At 34.6% G+C, this 16,940-nt stretch overlaps 1 protein-coding gene across 2 annotated transcripts in view; it reads right to left on the bottom strand.

The window, feature by feature from the left end:
- CASD1 (CAS1 domain containing 1) overlaps positions 1-16,940 on the bottom strand; it is a 75,233-nt gene that overhangs the window by 57,445 nt on the left and 848 nt on the right. For both annotated transcript variants that reach the window (XM_004265586.3, XM_033420469.2), the window contains exons 2-3: positions 9,993-10,089; positions 9,325-9,445 (exon numbers count right to left, since the gene is read on the bottom strand). In XM_004265586.3, the coding sequence (XP_004265634.2) occupies positions 9,325-9,445; positions 9,993-10,089 (218 nt within the window). The remainder of the gene's footprint in view (positions 1-9,324; positions 9,446-9,992; positions 10,090-16,940) is intronic.

Genomic DNA, 16,940 nt, shown 5'->3' with positions numbered 1-16,940 from the left:
ATCTTTAGCCAGGCTCATCAAGAAAAAAAGGGAGAGGGCTCAAATCGATAAAATTAGAAATGAAAAAGGATAAGTTACAATGGACACCACAGAAATACAAAGGATCATAAAAGACTACTGAAAGCAACTATATGCCAATAAAATGGACAACCTAGAAGAAAATGGACAAATTCTTAGAAAGGTACAATTTCCCAAAGCTGAACCAGGAAGAAATGGAAAATATGAACAGACCAATCACAAGCACTGAAACTGAAACTGTGACTAAAAACTCCCAACAAAATCCAGGACCAGATGGCTTCACAGGTGAATTCTATCAAACAGTTAGAGAAGAGTTAACACCTATTCTTCTGCAACTCTTCCAAAAATTGCAGAGGAAGGAACACTCCCAAAATCATTCTATGAGACCACGATCACCCTGACACCAAAACCAGACAAAGATACCACAAAAAAGGAAAATTACAGGCCAATATCACTGATGAACATAGACGCAAAAATACTTAACAAAATGCTAGCAAACTGAATCCAACAATACATTAAAAGGATCATACACCATGATCCAGTGATATTTATCCCAGGGATGCACAGACTGTCCAATATCTGCAAATCAATCAGTGTGACACACCACATCAACAAATTTAGGAATAAAAACCATATGGTCATCTCAATAGATGCAGAAAAAGCTTTTGATAAAATTCAACACCCATTTATGATAAAAACTCTACCGAAAATAGGCATAGACAGAACCTACCTCAACACAATAAAGGCCTTATATGACAAACGCACACCTAACATCATACTCAATGGTGAAAAGCTGAAAGCATTTCCTCTAAGATCAGCAAACAAGACAAGGATGTCCACTCTTGCCACTTTTATTCAACATAGTTCTGGAAGTCCTAGCCATGGCAATCAGAGAAGAAAAAGAAACAAAAGGGATCCAAATTTTTAAAAAAGGCAGTAAAACTGACACCATTTGCAAATGATGTGATACTACACATAGAAAATCCTAAAGATGCTACCAGAAAACTACTAGAGCTCATCCATGAATTTGGTAAAGTTGCAGGATACAAAATTAATACACAGAAATCTCTTGCATTCCTGTGCACTAACAACAAAAGATCTGAAAGAGAAATTAAGGAAACAATCCCATTTACCATCACATCAGAAAGAATAAACCTACCTAAGGAGGCAAAAGATCTGTACTTCGAAAACTGTAAGATGCTGATGAAAGAAATCGAAGATGACACTAACAGATGGAAAGATATATTGTACCATGTTCTGGGATGGGAAGAATCAACATCTTCAAAATGACTATAATACCCAAGGTAATCTACAGATTCAATGCAACCCCTATGAAATTACCATAGGCATTTTTTGCAGATCTAGAACAAAAAAATCTTAATATTTGTATGGAAACACAAACGACCCCGAATAGCCAAAGCAATCTTGTGAAAGAAAAATGGAGTGGGAGGAATCAGGCTCCCTGATTTCAGACTATACAACAAAACTACAGTTATCAAACAGCATGGTACTGCCACAAAACAGAAATACAGATCAATGGAACAGGCTGGAAAGCCCAGAAATAAATGCAGCATCCATGGTCAATTAATCTACGACAAAGGTGGCAAGGATATACGATGGAAAAAAGACAGTCTCTTCAGTAAGTGCTGCTAGGAAAACTGGACAGCTACATGTTAAAGAATGAAATTAGCACATTCTCTAACACCAAACACAAAAGTAAACTTAAAGTGGATTAAAGAACTAAATGTAAGACCGGATACTAATAGGTCTTAGAGGAAAACATAGGCAGAACACTCTTTGACATAAAGTGCAGCAATATCTTTTGGATTTACCTCCTAGAGTAATGAAAACAAAAATAAACAAATGGGACCTAATTAAACTTAAATGCTTTTGCACAGCAAAGGAAACCATAAACAAAATAAAAAGACAACACACAGAATGGGAGAAAATATTTGCAAATGATGCAACGGACAAGGAATTAACCTCCAAAATATACAAACAGCTCATGCACCTCAATATAAAAAAAAAAAAACCCAATCAAAAAATGGGCAGAGGATCTAAATAGACATTTCTCCAAAGATATATGGACAGCCAAAAAGCACATGAAAAGATGCTCAACATTGCTAATTGTTAGAGAAGTGCAAATCAAAACTACAATGAGGTATCACCTCACAACCGTCAGAATAGCCATCATCAAAAACTTTACAAACAATAAATGCTGGAGAACGTGTGGAGAAAATGGAACCCTCTTATACTGTTGGTGGGAATGTAATTTGGTACAGCCACTATGGAGAACAGTATGGAGGTTCCTTAAAAAACTAAAAATAGAGCTACCATATGATCCAGCAATCCCACTCCTGGGCATATATCCGGAGAAAACCTACATGCACCCAGTGTTCATTGTAGCACTATTTACAATAGCCAAGACATGGAAGCAACCTAAATGTTCACTGATAAAGCAGTAGATAAAGAAGATGTGGTACATATATTCAATGGAATATTACTCAGCCGTAAAAAAGAATGAAATAATGCCATTTACAGCGACATGGATGGACCTAGAGATTAGTATTCTAAGTGATGTGAACCAAAGACAAATATCATACGATATCACTTATATGTGGAATTAAAAAAGTGATACAAATGAACTTATATACAAAACAGAAATAGACCCACAGGCATAGAAAACAGACTTAATGTTACCAAAGGAAAAAGTGGGGGGAGGGATAAATTAGGAGTTTGGGATTAACATATACACAGTACTATATATAAAATAGATAACCAACAAGAACCTACTGTATAGCACAGAGAACTATACGCAGTATTGTTTAATAACCTATAACGTAAAAGAATTCTAAAAAAGAATATATATATATATTCACTTTGCTATACACCTGAAACTTACACAACATTGTAAATCAACTATATTTCAATAAAAAAGAAAAAACAACACGTATTGCATTTAGTTGTCACGTCTCTTTAGTTTCATTTTATATATCAATTTATTTTATCAATACACATCAAATATTATATTCGTTATTTTTTTTAGAATCTAGGTTAATTGATACAATGCACCAAATCTAGATTATAAACAGCACTGATAGTTACCCTCTTGAACATCTCTTTACATGAGTCACTTTCTGTAATAGTTCTAAATGTTCACAGACTATACAAATGTTCACCTCACATAATAATGCAAATTATTTTTTGAAGTGTTTGTAACAATGTACCCTCACTAGTGGTTTGAGACACAGACTCTCTAATACATCTTGTTAGGCTTCGTATTTTTTGCCATTGTCAAACTTAATTTTGCCACTGAAGTAGGTATAAAATGCTCTCTCACTATGGTCTTAATTTGCATTTCCCCTATTACCAATGAGGTTAAACATCTTTTAGATTTACACTGGGATTTATATTTCCTCTTCTGTGAAATGCCTGATCATGCCTTTCCTCTTTTTATTCTACTGGGTTGTCTTTTTTATTAATTGGTTCCTTTTATCTCTTGGATATATGCAACAAATATCGTCTCCCAGTTTATGGTTGTCTTTTCCCTTTAAGGTATCTTTTTTTTTTTTTTTTTTTTTTTTTTTGCGGTACGCAGGCCTCTCACTGTTGTGGTCTCTCCCGTTGCAGAGTACAGGTTCTGGACGCCCAGGCTCAGTGGCCATGGCTCACGGGCCCAGCCGCTCTGCGGCATGTGGGATCTTCCCGGACAGGGGCACGAACCCGTGTCCCCCGCATCGGCAGGTGGACTCTCAACCACTGCGCCACCAGGGAAGCCCTAAGGTATCTTTTGATGAACACATAATCTTAAAGAATGTGAATCCCGCATTCATCTTTTATTTTACGGTTAGCATTTTTTCTTTCTTATGTACGAAACTTATCCCTACCTGAGGTACCAAAGATATTCTATATTTTTTTCTAAAGGTTTCAAAGTTTTGACTTTCACATTTAAGTCTAAATTCACCTAGAAATGATTATACTTGATGGTGTGAGGTAAGGGTCCAATTTCACTTTTTTCCATTATATAACCAATTGACTCAGCATCATTAATTGAAAGACTTTCCTATCCCTATGGATCTTCAATGGCATATCTGTTAAGTTTTTTTTGTATATGATTGTGTCTATTTTAGAGTCGTATATTCTGCTCCATTGGTTTCTTTGTTTAGGTCTCCCAATACCACATTTTCTTAATTAAAAGATGTCTAGTTAAAATAGGTCTTGATATTGGAGAAGTCCTTTCTACCTTGTTCTTTAGATCTCTTGCAGTTATTTTTGGTCCACTGCCCTCCATATAAAATTTGGAATGAACTGGTAAAGTTCTATAACAAATCCTGTTAGAATTTTTTTTTTTTTTTTTTTTTTTTTTTTTTGCGGTACGCGGGCCTCTCACTGCTGTGCCTCTCCCGCTGCGGAGCACAGGCTCCGGACGCGCAGGCCCAGCGGCCACGGCTCACGGGCCCAGCCGCTCCGCAGCACGTGGGATCCTCCCGGACCGGGGCACGAACCCGCATCCCCTGCATCGGCAGGCAGACTCCCAATCACTGCGCCACCAGGGAAGCCCCTGTTAGAATTTTTTGAACCTATAGATTAATTGGAGAATAACTGACATGTTTACAATATTGAGTCTTCCCATTCCAGAATACAGTACATAACTTCCATTTAATATTTAAATTGCCTTTTAATAAAATTTCATGAGTTTTCTGCATATACACCTTCCTTAGTTACTATGTTTATTCCTATGTACTATGTGCTTTGTTATTATTGCACACAGTATATTTTAACATTTTTGAACTCTATATTCCTGACAAGTAGATATGCAATTAATTTTTAACAGCTTTATTGAATTACAATTAATTTTCATATATTTACCTTATAATCAGCTATATTATTAAAATTTTTATTACATCTAGTAAATTTTCTATAGATTCTTTGGGATTTTCTGTGTAGATAACTGTATTATAAAATATCAAGTTTATTTCTTTCTAATCCTTACATCTTTATCTTTCTTTGGCTAAGGATCTCTAATACAATATTGAACTGAAGCAGCAATAATGGACTTCCTTGTTTTCTTCCTGAGTTTAATGGAAATGTGTCTAGCATTTTACCATTGGAACATTTACTGTAGGATTCTAGAATTTTTATCAGAATAAGTTAGAATACAAAGGAACTTACCTAACAGAGAGAGAATGATACCAATTCTCTGATATTGTCAGGACTTGGTTAATGGCCCAATATGTGATCAAAAAGATTTCATGTGTGCTTTGAAAAAATATATTCTCTGATATGTTAGTGTATGCTTTAAGTATTGAACTATAAGTTCATAAAATCAGCATATTAAGTCTACTCTATGTTTACTTATTTGCTTGCACTATTATTAATTGCATGAGCAGTGAGTAATTCTCCCACTGTGGTAGAAAATCTGTCAACTTCTCACTGTAATCATGTTAACTTTTGCTTTATATATTTTAGGGCTAATTTATTAAATGCCTACAATTCAAAATCTTCCTAATGATTTGAATCTTTTGTCACTAAAAAGTATCCCCAATAATGCTTTTGCCTCTTAATCTATTTTGTCTTATATTAATACAACTTATCTTTTTTAATAAATATTTGTCTGGTAAATCTCTTCTCATTTTAAATTAAATCCTTCCTATGTCCTTTTGTTTTAGGTATCTTTTTAAGCAGCAGAAAATTCTTTTTAAAATCAATCTGAAAATCTGTGTTTAGCTGACAAGTTTAGACTACTTACATTTATTTTGATTATAAATGTTTCTATTATCTTACTTTTTGATTTCTAGCTCCCTAACACATACACATATTTTTATATACATATGAAAAGTAAACACTGATTTTTACATGCACATATAAATGTTCATATATATATGTATGTGTGTGTATCGGAGTATACATATGCATGTGTGCATGTGTATGTACATGTGTGCATTATATTTGGTATGAGATGAGTTTGGTTTTAATTTTTTTCTTCTTCTGGTTTGGAATTACCCACCTTAATTCCATCCTTTTAGTCCTTGCCCTTGGACTAAAGGGCATCATTAACTTAAGTTCTAAAGTAAGATAATACCTGGGGACTTCCCTGGTGGTCCAGTGGTAAAGAATCCGTCTTCCAATGCAGGGGATGCGGGTTGGATCCCTGGTCAGGGAACTAAGATCCCACATGCCATAGGGCAAGTAAGCCTGCGTGCCACAACTACTGAGCCCATGTGCTCTGGAGCCCGTGCGCCACAACTAGAGAGAAGCCCGCGCACCACAACTAGAGAAAAGCCCATGTGTTACAAGGAAGAGCCCGTGCACCACAAGGAAGAGCCCGTGCATCCCAAAAAAAGATCCTGCATCCTGCAATGAAGATCCCACACACCACAATGAAGACCTGATGCAGCCAAAAATAAAAAAATAAAATAAAATAAACATTAAAGTGTATTGTGTAGTTTGTTGATGAATTAAAAAAAAAAGTAAAATAATACCTTAAAGAGTAAAGAGGACATTAGAACACTTTAATTGTGGTCATCTCTCTCTGATTTATATGCTATTGTACTTTTTGTAAAGTGTAAAAAGACATTATTATTTTACACAGACACTGTTTAGATTTATATACAAGTTTACTATTTTCTTTAACCATTGTTTCAGATCATTTTTTTTTCTGAATTATTTCTCTCCTTCTTGAAGTTTATTCTTTAGAAAACCCTTTAATATAAGTTTAATGTGGCAGTAAACCCTCATAGTTTTTGTTTATCTGAAAAATGTCCTATATTTCAAGAACAGAGGAATCTGTATGCTAGGGATACAATTCTAGGTTGAAACTTACTTTCTATCAGAACTTTAAAGTTATTAGTCTACTGTCCTCTGGCTCCCAATATTACTATTGATAAATATGCTGGCTCAAAGCTTAGTTTTCTACATATAGGGTATTGCAGCCACTGGCATCTGTCTTTAGGGCAACCTGAATCTCTATTGCACGCCTACTGTTATTGTTCCCATCTCTGGTTTTGCCTCACAGTTTGTTCCTTTTTGGGGGTGTGTCTCCCATTTAGAAATACATCAAGAAGTATTTTTTTAATCTAGGATCTAGTTGGTTTGAAGTGGAAGAGGCCCCCAGAGTATCTACCTTGCCCTCTGGCTGGAAGTAACACAAACAGGTTTCTTTACAGCAAGACTTTTCAAGTTTTTAATATCCTAGCCTAAATTAAAACCATCTAAGAGGGGGATATGATATCTGGCTCTGCCCAAACTTATTTGACCAGAGCTTCGTACAGAACTAGTCTTCCACAAAATATAATTTGAAAAAAGAAAATCCTGCTCTAAAGCTTCCTTTTTAAAAAATTTGCCCCAATACACAAAAGAAATAAATTCAAAAAAATATTATCTTCAATACTCCTATTCCACCCAAAGAATCCCATTACCAAGGCTAAAAAAAAAAAAAAAAAAAAAAATTAACTTCACAACATGCCAGGCACAAGAAACATATTCAAAAAATAATGGTACACAATCTCTGTCCTCAAGGTGTTCAGAGACAAGAGAATAAGTAAAATACAATTTGGCAAATGTTCCACTAGCAGTTTAATCTAAATAGTTTCACAATAACTGTCTCTTTAAGACTGTGACAAACTGTCTTTGTTTCTTTCTAAAATGCATATAAAATAACATGTATCTTGTCTGATAATTGTGGGATAACTAGGAACCGTTAGGAAATAAAAATTGGAAATGTAGAGCTCAGAAACAACGTACCATATTGTACCTACTTTTGGCTATAGACTAAACCATTACAGATTTTTTTCAACTAACTGTTGCCAAATACATTATTCCAATTTTCAAGAGTCACACTATTCTAGGCCTAGAAATACTAAAAATGTTTTTTTAAATCAGACATCTGTTTTTTAAATGTTTACTAAGTTTTTTACTTTAAACTGTAAGAATCTCAGGTCATTAAATAGTTTCAACTCTTCTGTATAATTTTGTATGTATAAATACAAGTGGAAAATACATTTATAGATACCAAATAAAATGAAAGGTTGACTTTGTTATTTTCTATTATTCAGCTTTAAAATCTATACTAGCTTTTCCTGGTAGACAAAATCTCTAATAGCCTATAGACTCTTCTCACAAGGAGTAGTTCCTAAAGAGTTAGTATCCATTACCATCATCACTGTGAAACTAGCTACTTAAGCTGTTAAGTCCCTGATTTTTCAACTCCTTGCCGCTGGGCAAGTTGATGTGTACAGGTACATTTTCATCATAAATTCATGAGATATTACCCCAACAATTCTGAACTTTTTGTACTTTACTCTTTTCTTCTTGCCATTACCCACTCCCAACCACATGCAACTGAAGGCAGGGATTAGAACCTTAGATCACTTAAAAATGTACAAACAGAAAGATATGATAATTCCCCCCAAATTAACTAATTAACAAATTGATTAACAGAAAGATGTTCATCCTTGTTAGCTTTTAAAAAAGACATATTTTTAAAATGAGAAATTAAGAAGAGCAGAAATTTGTTACACTGTCATTTTAACTATATAGCATGAATGCCTAGTGCCAGAAAGGTTACAGAAAATTAGGTCCCAATGTACATTGCTACTTACAGTATAGATTGAAACAGTTTAACAATATAATCAATAATTTTAAAAGCATTTATATTCTTTAAACTAGTATTTGCATTGTAAAGATTCCGTCCTAAGGAAATAATTTAAAAAGCAAAGTTTTCACACAAAAATGTAATAAAAATGTCCGTTTTTAAATTGTAAAATAAAAAAAATTAGAAAACTACAAAAAGTTAAGAAAGGGAAGATTATATAAAATCACATTATATCCATTCAATAATATGTTGCCATTATGAAGATGCGTACATTGACTGTATAATATGGTAAACTGTGATAAGTGGTGGGGATAGAAGCAAGATATAAAATTGTATATGCTAAACTATTACAATTTTGTTTCCAAAAGAGTCTGAAAAGAAATATGTCAAAATATTAAAAGGAGGATAAGGGATATTTCTTCTTTGTTCTTTCTACAATTTTTTAAAAAGTTTTCCATGGAAAGGATTTTAATATTTCTGAAAATGAAAAGTTTAAGTCAATGAAAAGCTTGCCAATACCTTACCCACCACTTCTTTTTCTTATGTTCCCCATTATGGCAAATTGTCCCTGTTTTCCCCCTCCATCTTTCCTAAAACCAAAGTAAAATTTTATAGTTCCTTTTGTTAATGTGAAAGGGCACATTCCTCCTATAACTATTCAGTTGGCTAACTTCTAAAACAATACGCTAATGAAATGAATAGACAAAATTTACCTTATTTCCTTCTTCTTTAAATTGGGGATTAATTATTTTTACAAAAGAGTAAAACAATTGACGAATTCTGGAATCTCCAATAAATGCAATATGTTTATCTACAAGGCAGTTCTTCGCTTCACTGAAATCAACAAAGACATCAATTAGAATAAGGAAAATCAGCATACTAGCACTTTTCAAAGCACATAATTTGTGAAGAAAGTAGTACAGCATTATTACATACACAGTTATGTTGCTTTAGAAATAGGTGGCCAGGTTTGTTTAACCTACCAGTCCGTGTATGATCGACTAACTCTCTATAATAACAGCCCTCATCTAATAAGTGTTTCAGATGTACTCTAACCATAGTAAGTGCTTTATACCCATTGTCTCAGAATAACTCCATGAGGTAGCTATCCAAGTCCCAAAGCAAGAGTCCTTCATTCACGGGCAATTGCCCTGGGCCTGGTTATCTCTCACCTGAGATAAAGCAGATTGGTCCAAAGCTTTCCCTAATGCTTTAGAGTGAGAATATTCCTTTGGACTCACCTCTAACTCCTACCCTGTCAGCAATTCTCTACCATCACATAGAGAGGTACCATCTATCACTTTCCCTGATTCACCAACACTTTTCTACCAGATATTAAGACCCATCTTAGAAAAGAAAACAAACAAAATGAAGAAACTACCTGATTTTGTACTTATGCATCATACAGCTGTGAGGTTGCCAAACTTTCTCTCCAAGAAATCTGCCACTTGAGAGAAGGTATTCACATGAATCATTTCCTATAGTAATTAAACACAATAATGTTGTAAACAATAGTTAAATTCTTATATGTTGGTTATTTGACCCCATTTAAGCCTTTGAGATGAGGGAGTACAGAGTTTTCTATACTTCACTATACCCTCTAGGTACATATCACTCATCCATGAGAAGCAAATATTAATATATTAATATTCAAGAGGATAAGAGCCACTAATGACAGATTCTTTACCTAGAAAATACTTCATCCCCAAAGCTACATTCACTGCTTTGGTAGTTCCTTCTGCTTCAGGTTTTCCTTCCAAGGACATCACCTTGCCTCAAACTAGCCTTTATATCTGTTTATCACTCCTACTTCTAGTTGGGAAAGAAGAGTTTAAGGGATAAAAGAGAAGACTTTGGAAATGACTTCCTATTCGACTATTATAGTACTCAGTGCATTAGCATATCTGGAAACCTAGTAAATACTGAAGTATTTTATAAATCTACTCCCTAATTTTCACAGCCTCCCTGGAAGTGGGGTATCCCTATTCTGTAAATGTGCCAAGGAAGACTTATGCAAGAACTTCTGAAAAAGCTCAATAAAATTTCATCCTTTTGCAATCTCACGAAGATAAGACTTAAAACTATGTTAGTCAAATGGTGGCTGAAGATACACATGATCAGTACCAGTAATGAATGCTGTTGTTAATATTTAGCCCCTCCACTTCTCTCGATTGTCTCTTGCCTCCGTTAGGATGACCAACCAACTCCTCCCAGTGCGGTTGGGACTGCCACAGTTTTAAACAGAAAATTCCACATCTGCAAAACCCCTCAGTCCTGTGTAAACTGGGACAGATGGCTACCCTGCTTCCTTTGGCCATTTTACCGTACATTAGCTTAATGTACATGGTCAATGTACGTGGTTAAAAAGGGGATTGGAGACATTAAAAAAGTTCAAATATGTCAAATGGATGAGGGAAAAACGAGATGTGTACATTAACTGTGGGGTTATGATAAAATACATGTGTTTTTAAATTTGATCTCTAGTTCTTTATTAACAGTCAACAGCGATCTCTATTTGTTTTACAAATAGTTAAGGTCAGGATAGGGCATCTGGTAAAAATACTACAGAACAAAATGGTGGGGATAGGGAAGACCCAAAGATATTTAAAGTAGAAGAACACATCTCTTTTCTCAATCCAGTTATCCATTTATCTGGTCAACATACAGATAACGGTGATACAAATACAAGACAGGTATGTATAAATAATGAAAGTGTTGATACCACAGTGTCATAAATTCTAAAACAGAACAGGAAGGAAAAGTGAAAATACTGCATTATTCTGTTGGTGAAAAACTGGATAAGGAAAGTAGAATACCAATTATTACATTTTTGCAGTTACATATGTGGCCTGAGCAGTTTTTTCTGTATTTGAAAGATTTTTTAATAACATCTAAGGAAACTATAAATAATCAGTTAATTCTTTCCAATTCTTAAAAACTAATTCTAGTTCTAAAAAATTACGCTATATAATCAAGGAGGAGTAAAAAAAAAAAAGGACTAAAGGAACACACAATTATTTCCTAAAAACAGCACTCCTGCTGCATTCTTTTATAATGGCCATATAATAAAATCCTATTAAAAATCTAGTAAATGTTTAAAATTTGGATGAAAATTCCATATTTATAGCACCTCTACCTCTTTAAATACATCTATTAAACTAAGTGAAAAGTTAGTAACCCATCTATTTTCTAAAAGTTATATGAAGTTGTAAATAACTGGTATTAATTCTGTGAAGTTTTTCTTCCTTTTCTTTCTTCTTTATCCCTTCTTTTTTTTTTTTTTCTTTTGGTGGTGTTGTTACTTGATTTTTGTTTTTTAATAGAAGCCTAAACAGGAACACACGTTGATCAGTCTTCAGTGTGTGGGACTATACTCTTTGTTAACCATGTCTATGGATTATCAATATGATTTTGTGGAGACTGAAGTACCATACCAACATCTTAAAATAACCAATTTTCTCCACCAAAAAATGTGTTTTAAAATGCCAAACTCTTCTTCCTCTCTTCAATATTACTACTCAGACATTATTTTTCAGTAGTTCAGCTAGTAGAAAACAAAAGCTCTAATCTCAAGAACCCACATTAGAAAAACCTCATAGCAAAACAGATTTGAAGTTGTCACTAACCAAAAGACACTATAAACACAGTACTGTAGAGACTACTAGTCTTTCCAGGGAAGAAGTTCTTAACCTGGTAGTGAATGCTAGTTAATGGTTACTCTTCATAATATATTTTATATTGCAAATTAAAAAAAAAAAAATCCTTGTATCTGAAATTAATAGTCTCTGTATCACATCAGTTAAGGTCCATTCAAAAGACAGAAACTACACCAGCTATTTTAATAGAGAGAATGTAATATGATGAACTATTAGGAAAGTAAAAGAATTGCTAATTAGATAACTGACAAGGCAAGAGGAGACTGGCTTTTATATATCTGTCAGCAAAATAATGGAAGTAGTAGTAATAATAAATACTATTATTATCTGATTTTAAAAAATTAACCGGATCTAAAAAAGAAAACTCCACAAAATTCCATACTCTAAAACTAGTTCTCTTTTCCTGGGAAGGAAATATTTTTAAAATCAAATCACTAAATGTAAATCTAAATGTTAAAATAAGTTAATGTGCCACATTTTTATTATGTATACTAACTACATGTAAACATCTGCTGGCACATTATTTTCCTTTCAAAATTTACCCAGAAGCACCCCAAACAAAAGAAAAAAAAAACAAAACGCAGTCATTGTTTTCAATTGCTTCATATAATTTTGATAGCTACTTTAATACAACCAGCGTGAAATGAAAGTTGCCAAGTGCTCAGATAAATCAAGCTAGGAACACAATTAAAAAAAAAAAAAAAAGCAACTAAAGGGATAGAATTATCTACTTCAACTATCTCCAATACAAAGATTATCTAGATGAATAGCTGTCTTCCTCTTCATTCTGTTATCTTAAGCATAAGCATTCTGGTTTGTCAACCTAAAGTCTGAGGTTTTCATGCATGATTTTTCTATAATAGAAAAATACTAAGAGCAAACAAAATAAGTAAAAAGACAAACAAGTTTTAAAAAAACTGAAAAACAAAATAGAACTAAAGAAAACATCTGATGTGCTAAATAAACGGTAGCTTTTATTTTCCTTTGAATAGAATACCTCTGGCACATTGAAACTTTAGACTTAATCATCCTGCCAAGGCTGTGCGTTTCTTACTATCCACCATGAAAATACCAGATCATAGAGTTTTACAATATGATCTGCAGAATATTTTATTTGCCTAAAATTCAGCAAGTTATACTTTCGTCTGTGCTGAAAAATCACAATTTACATTTTTCTTTAGATAAGCTAGGAGCGCCTCATTACAAGTTGTGTCATGTAGATCAGGATCTTTCTAGCAGTCAAAGAAAGAAAAGGCTGACAGACCTACAGCTACTTCTTTCTTGCTTTAACTTCTGAAGTTTTGAACTTATTTTTCTCCAAAACATGCAATAATATTTAACATTTAACATTTAATATCCCTAGTGATAGAAAGGAATTAGATTAGAATTAGATTTCAACAAAATTAAGACGTTTGAAGCAAGTTAACTTTATTAAAAAATTCAAATTCATCTAGGTTGGAACTACCCTTAAGGCTACAGATACTGGCTTCTTGTCAGAGAAATGATGTTTTTAGTCTGTAATCACAGTATTAATGGACATTTTGTGATTCAGTAATGTTAAAATTTAGAAAAAATAAAATTAAAATATTTTTTAAAAGGTCATTCTATTATATTTTGTGAAATTAATTAATTAATATTAAGAATGCAACCCCCCCCACAAAACTCTACCTTCTAAAGTTGAGATCAGAACATGCTATTAGAACACGAAATTAAATTAAAACCAAAAGAACGAAATGCAAGGAGGAAAAGAGAAGGAAATGAGGACTTTGAAAATCTATTTCTTCAATAAGTGTTTATGGAGTTCCTACCGTGTGTTAAGCTCTGATGATTTAAAAGATGAATAAAATACCCTTGGAAGCTCAAAGTTTGTGTGGGGCTGTCAGATACAAATTATTATAATACAAAATGATAAGGATGTACTAGTTACTGTAGAAACACTGAATTCCTAATTCCTACTTCTGTGCTGGTGACATCCGAACCAGGGCTTGAAAGAAAAATCTGTACTTTCTTTCAAGGAGAGAGACAGGTCATTGCAGGCAGAGAAAATCAGATATCTGTGAGATATGCAAAAGGGCAAAGCATATTTGGACTGTGAGCCTGGAGTTCCGGAAGAAGGAAGAAAGATAAACATAGGTAATAAAAAGTAAGCTTTACACACGCAACTTTTAGAAAATCACCATTTACTGGAAAAAGGATAAGAAAACTCTTGTCTGGCACTGTGAGGCTGAATTGGTATTTTTAGATGGTTTAACCCATGTCCCGCTGGAAAATGCTTTCTCACTCCACCTTTTATACATCACCACTGTCTAAGAGGCTCTGAGAAAGGCAGAATATAACATAATGACATGAGGCAGACTAACTGGGTTTTAAATCCTAGCTCAGTCAGACTAACTGTGTATCTTTAGGCAACTTAACCTCTCATGCCTCATTTTTAAAATGTAAAAAAAAAAGCTTAAAATGTAAATAATACTGTAATTAGCTGAATCTAAGACCACTGATTATAAAATACACCATTATTTTAGATAACAGTAGGAAAAAATGTTATCAATTAAACTTTGACATGCAATCAAAGTTTTAAAAACTCATCTTGATTACAGAGATACTAAAAAAGGTGGGGGAAAGAAGAGGGGAGGATGAAATCTGGTAATTGTATCTACCTCATTGACTGGTTGTAAAGACAAAATGAGTTAAAAGATGTAAAACCTTTAGTAGAAGAGCACCCGGCATATAATAAGTGCTCAATGATAGCATATGGTTTTGCCAAGCCTTACTTCCTGTGGTGTGTAATGTTTTACTTTCTGTAGTTCGTAAAGCAAGAGATACTGAATATGTGTATTCCAACTGCATTCAGTCTACCTTGCCTGAGGCAAACTCATAAGCATGCATTGAAGATTTTAATATATAGCCTAAACCTCTATATCTAATATAAGGTCCTTTCTTATTCTAAAGATTTATGATACTATGATTCAAGCGTATGGTTATCCTTGTGTGAAAGGCACTGCATCTGACTCAGTTTCACACTGCCAAAGCATGAAGTTGGCTAAAAAGTGCCTGGTAAGATCGTTATTTTCCCCAAACTGTCTCTGGCTCAAGTTCTTGACATTCAGTATGGGCATGTACACACACCAGGTGTACTGCTTCACACTCAAGACACTAAAGCACCTACGAAAGCTGATGACTAGCTTCTGGAGGAGGCTTTATAAACAATCCCAGATTGCTACACTGACTCATAAGTTTCCATCTGACATTCTATTTTCCCTGCTAATGAGAGAACTTGAAAGGATGAAACATATAATCTAAATACAATAATTAGGGTCCAAGCTTATCAAAAGATAAAAGCACAGTTTTAAAAAGGGAGGTGAGGGGCACTAGATGTTTACATTTAGGACCATAGCATCACAGTTATAAAATTTATCTCCACTACCACATACATAAAATTGAGTTAGATTACTGTCGTCTTATACCAAAATAGCATAAAATGATAGCAGTCGGAAAATTTTCTTTAAAATTACCACAAATTAATGCATCAAATTGCTAGTTTTATTTTGTGTATATAAGTGTTGGACTTGTTACAGCAACTGCAGATGAAACAAAGTCTTACCAGGTCATGTGGCGGTGATCTATAGGAGGCTGGAGGAGAAACGCCAAAAGGGTATAAATAATTTATCTTTTTCAATCTATTTAGTGTATTTATATAAAGGGCTATTCATCCAGTATGGTACTAGAGTATAAGAATTTTAATTCTCAAGCATTGCAGAAACAAAACAGCAGAATTGATCAAAATGTCCTTCACTTTGAAAGATTCCCTAAAATGAGAAGAGTTCAGATTCCAGTGGCCTCTTTACTGGATATTTTGCCAAACTAGGTGTGAAGTTAAACTGGAAATGCGTTAAATGCGCACCTGTTACACATTACATCTTGACCAATTAATCTCACAATCACCAAGAGCTTTCCAGATAATGGCTTCGATAATACTAAGAGCCACAAATAAAAGATCCTATCGTTATTAATTTCCCTCAGCCTGTCAAACTCTAACCTAGTAGCATTTTTACAGAGAAAATGAAAAAAAAAATCAATCAACAAGGACGAGTAAATGCCCCTTATGACTGAAGAATAATTCGTTCTGAAACAAGGAGGTCGTATTTCCTTTTCCTCTTTACACCAGTCTCAAAACCCACACCGAAGACCTCCTCTCAAACTGCTTCCAACTTGTTTTCATAGCCCAACTCAACTCCTGTCAACCTGTAACTTCTTTTCAAATATCTGCCCCAGTGGCTTTACTTTGTAAAAAGTGTGCAACCAGAACGCTTTAAACGTTTCTGAATCACAAAGCCTGGGTGACACCTCCTCCACTTGGCTAAGAGCATCTTTTGCCAGCTGTCACCCGGCGGCAAAGGAAAATGGGTCGGCCCATGCCGCTGTCAAAACAGCTTGGCCCCGCTGTTCCAGGGCAGAGGCCGGATAAAACAAAAGCTAAAGAGCTGATCCCCTAGGGCGCAGAATGGGTGACCCTACTTGGGGCGGAGGTGCCCCATTGCAGGGCGGCCTTGGCCTTCACGCGCCCGGGGGTGGCCCCGGAGGGCCGCCTGCACGCCTCCTGCACGCGAGCCCGGGGCCTGGCGCGTCTCCCCCGGCGCAACCCGCGCAGGAGCCGGGACCCCAGCAGCCACTGG

The sequence above is a fragment of the Orcinus orca genome, chromosome 9, assembly GCF_937001465.1.
Source record: "Orcinus orca chromosome 9, mOrcOrc1.1, whole genome shotgun sequence".
Lineage (NCBI taxonomy): Eukaryota > Metazoa > Chordata > Mammalia > Artiodactyla > Delphinidae > Orcinus > Orcinus orca.
This window is presented reverse-complemented; position numbering and strand designations above follow the sequence as displayed.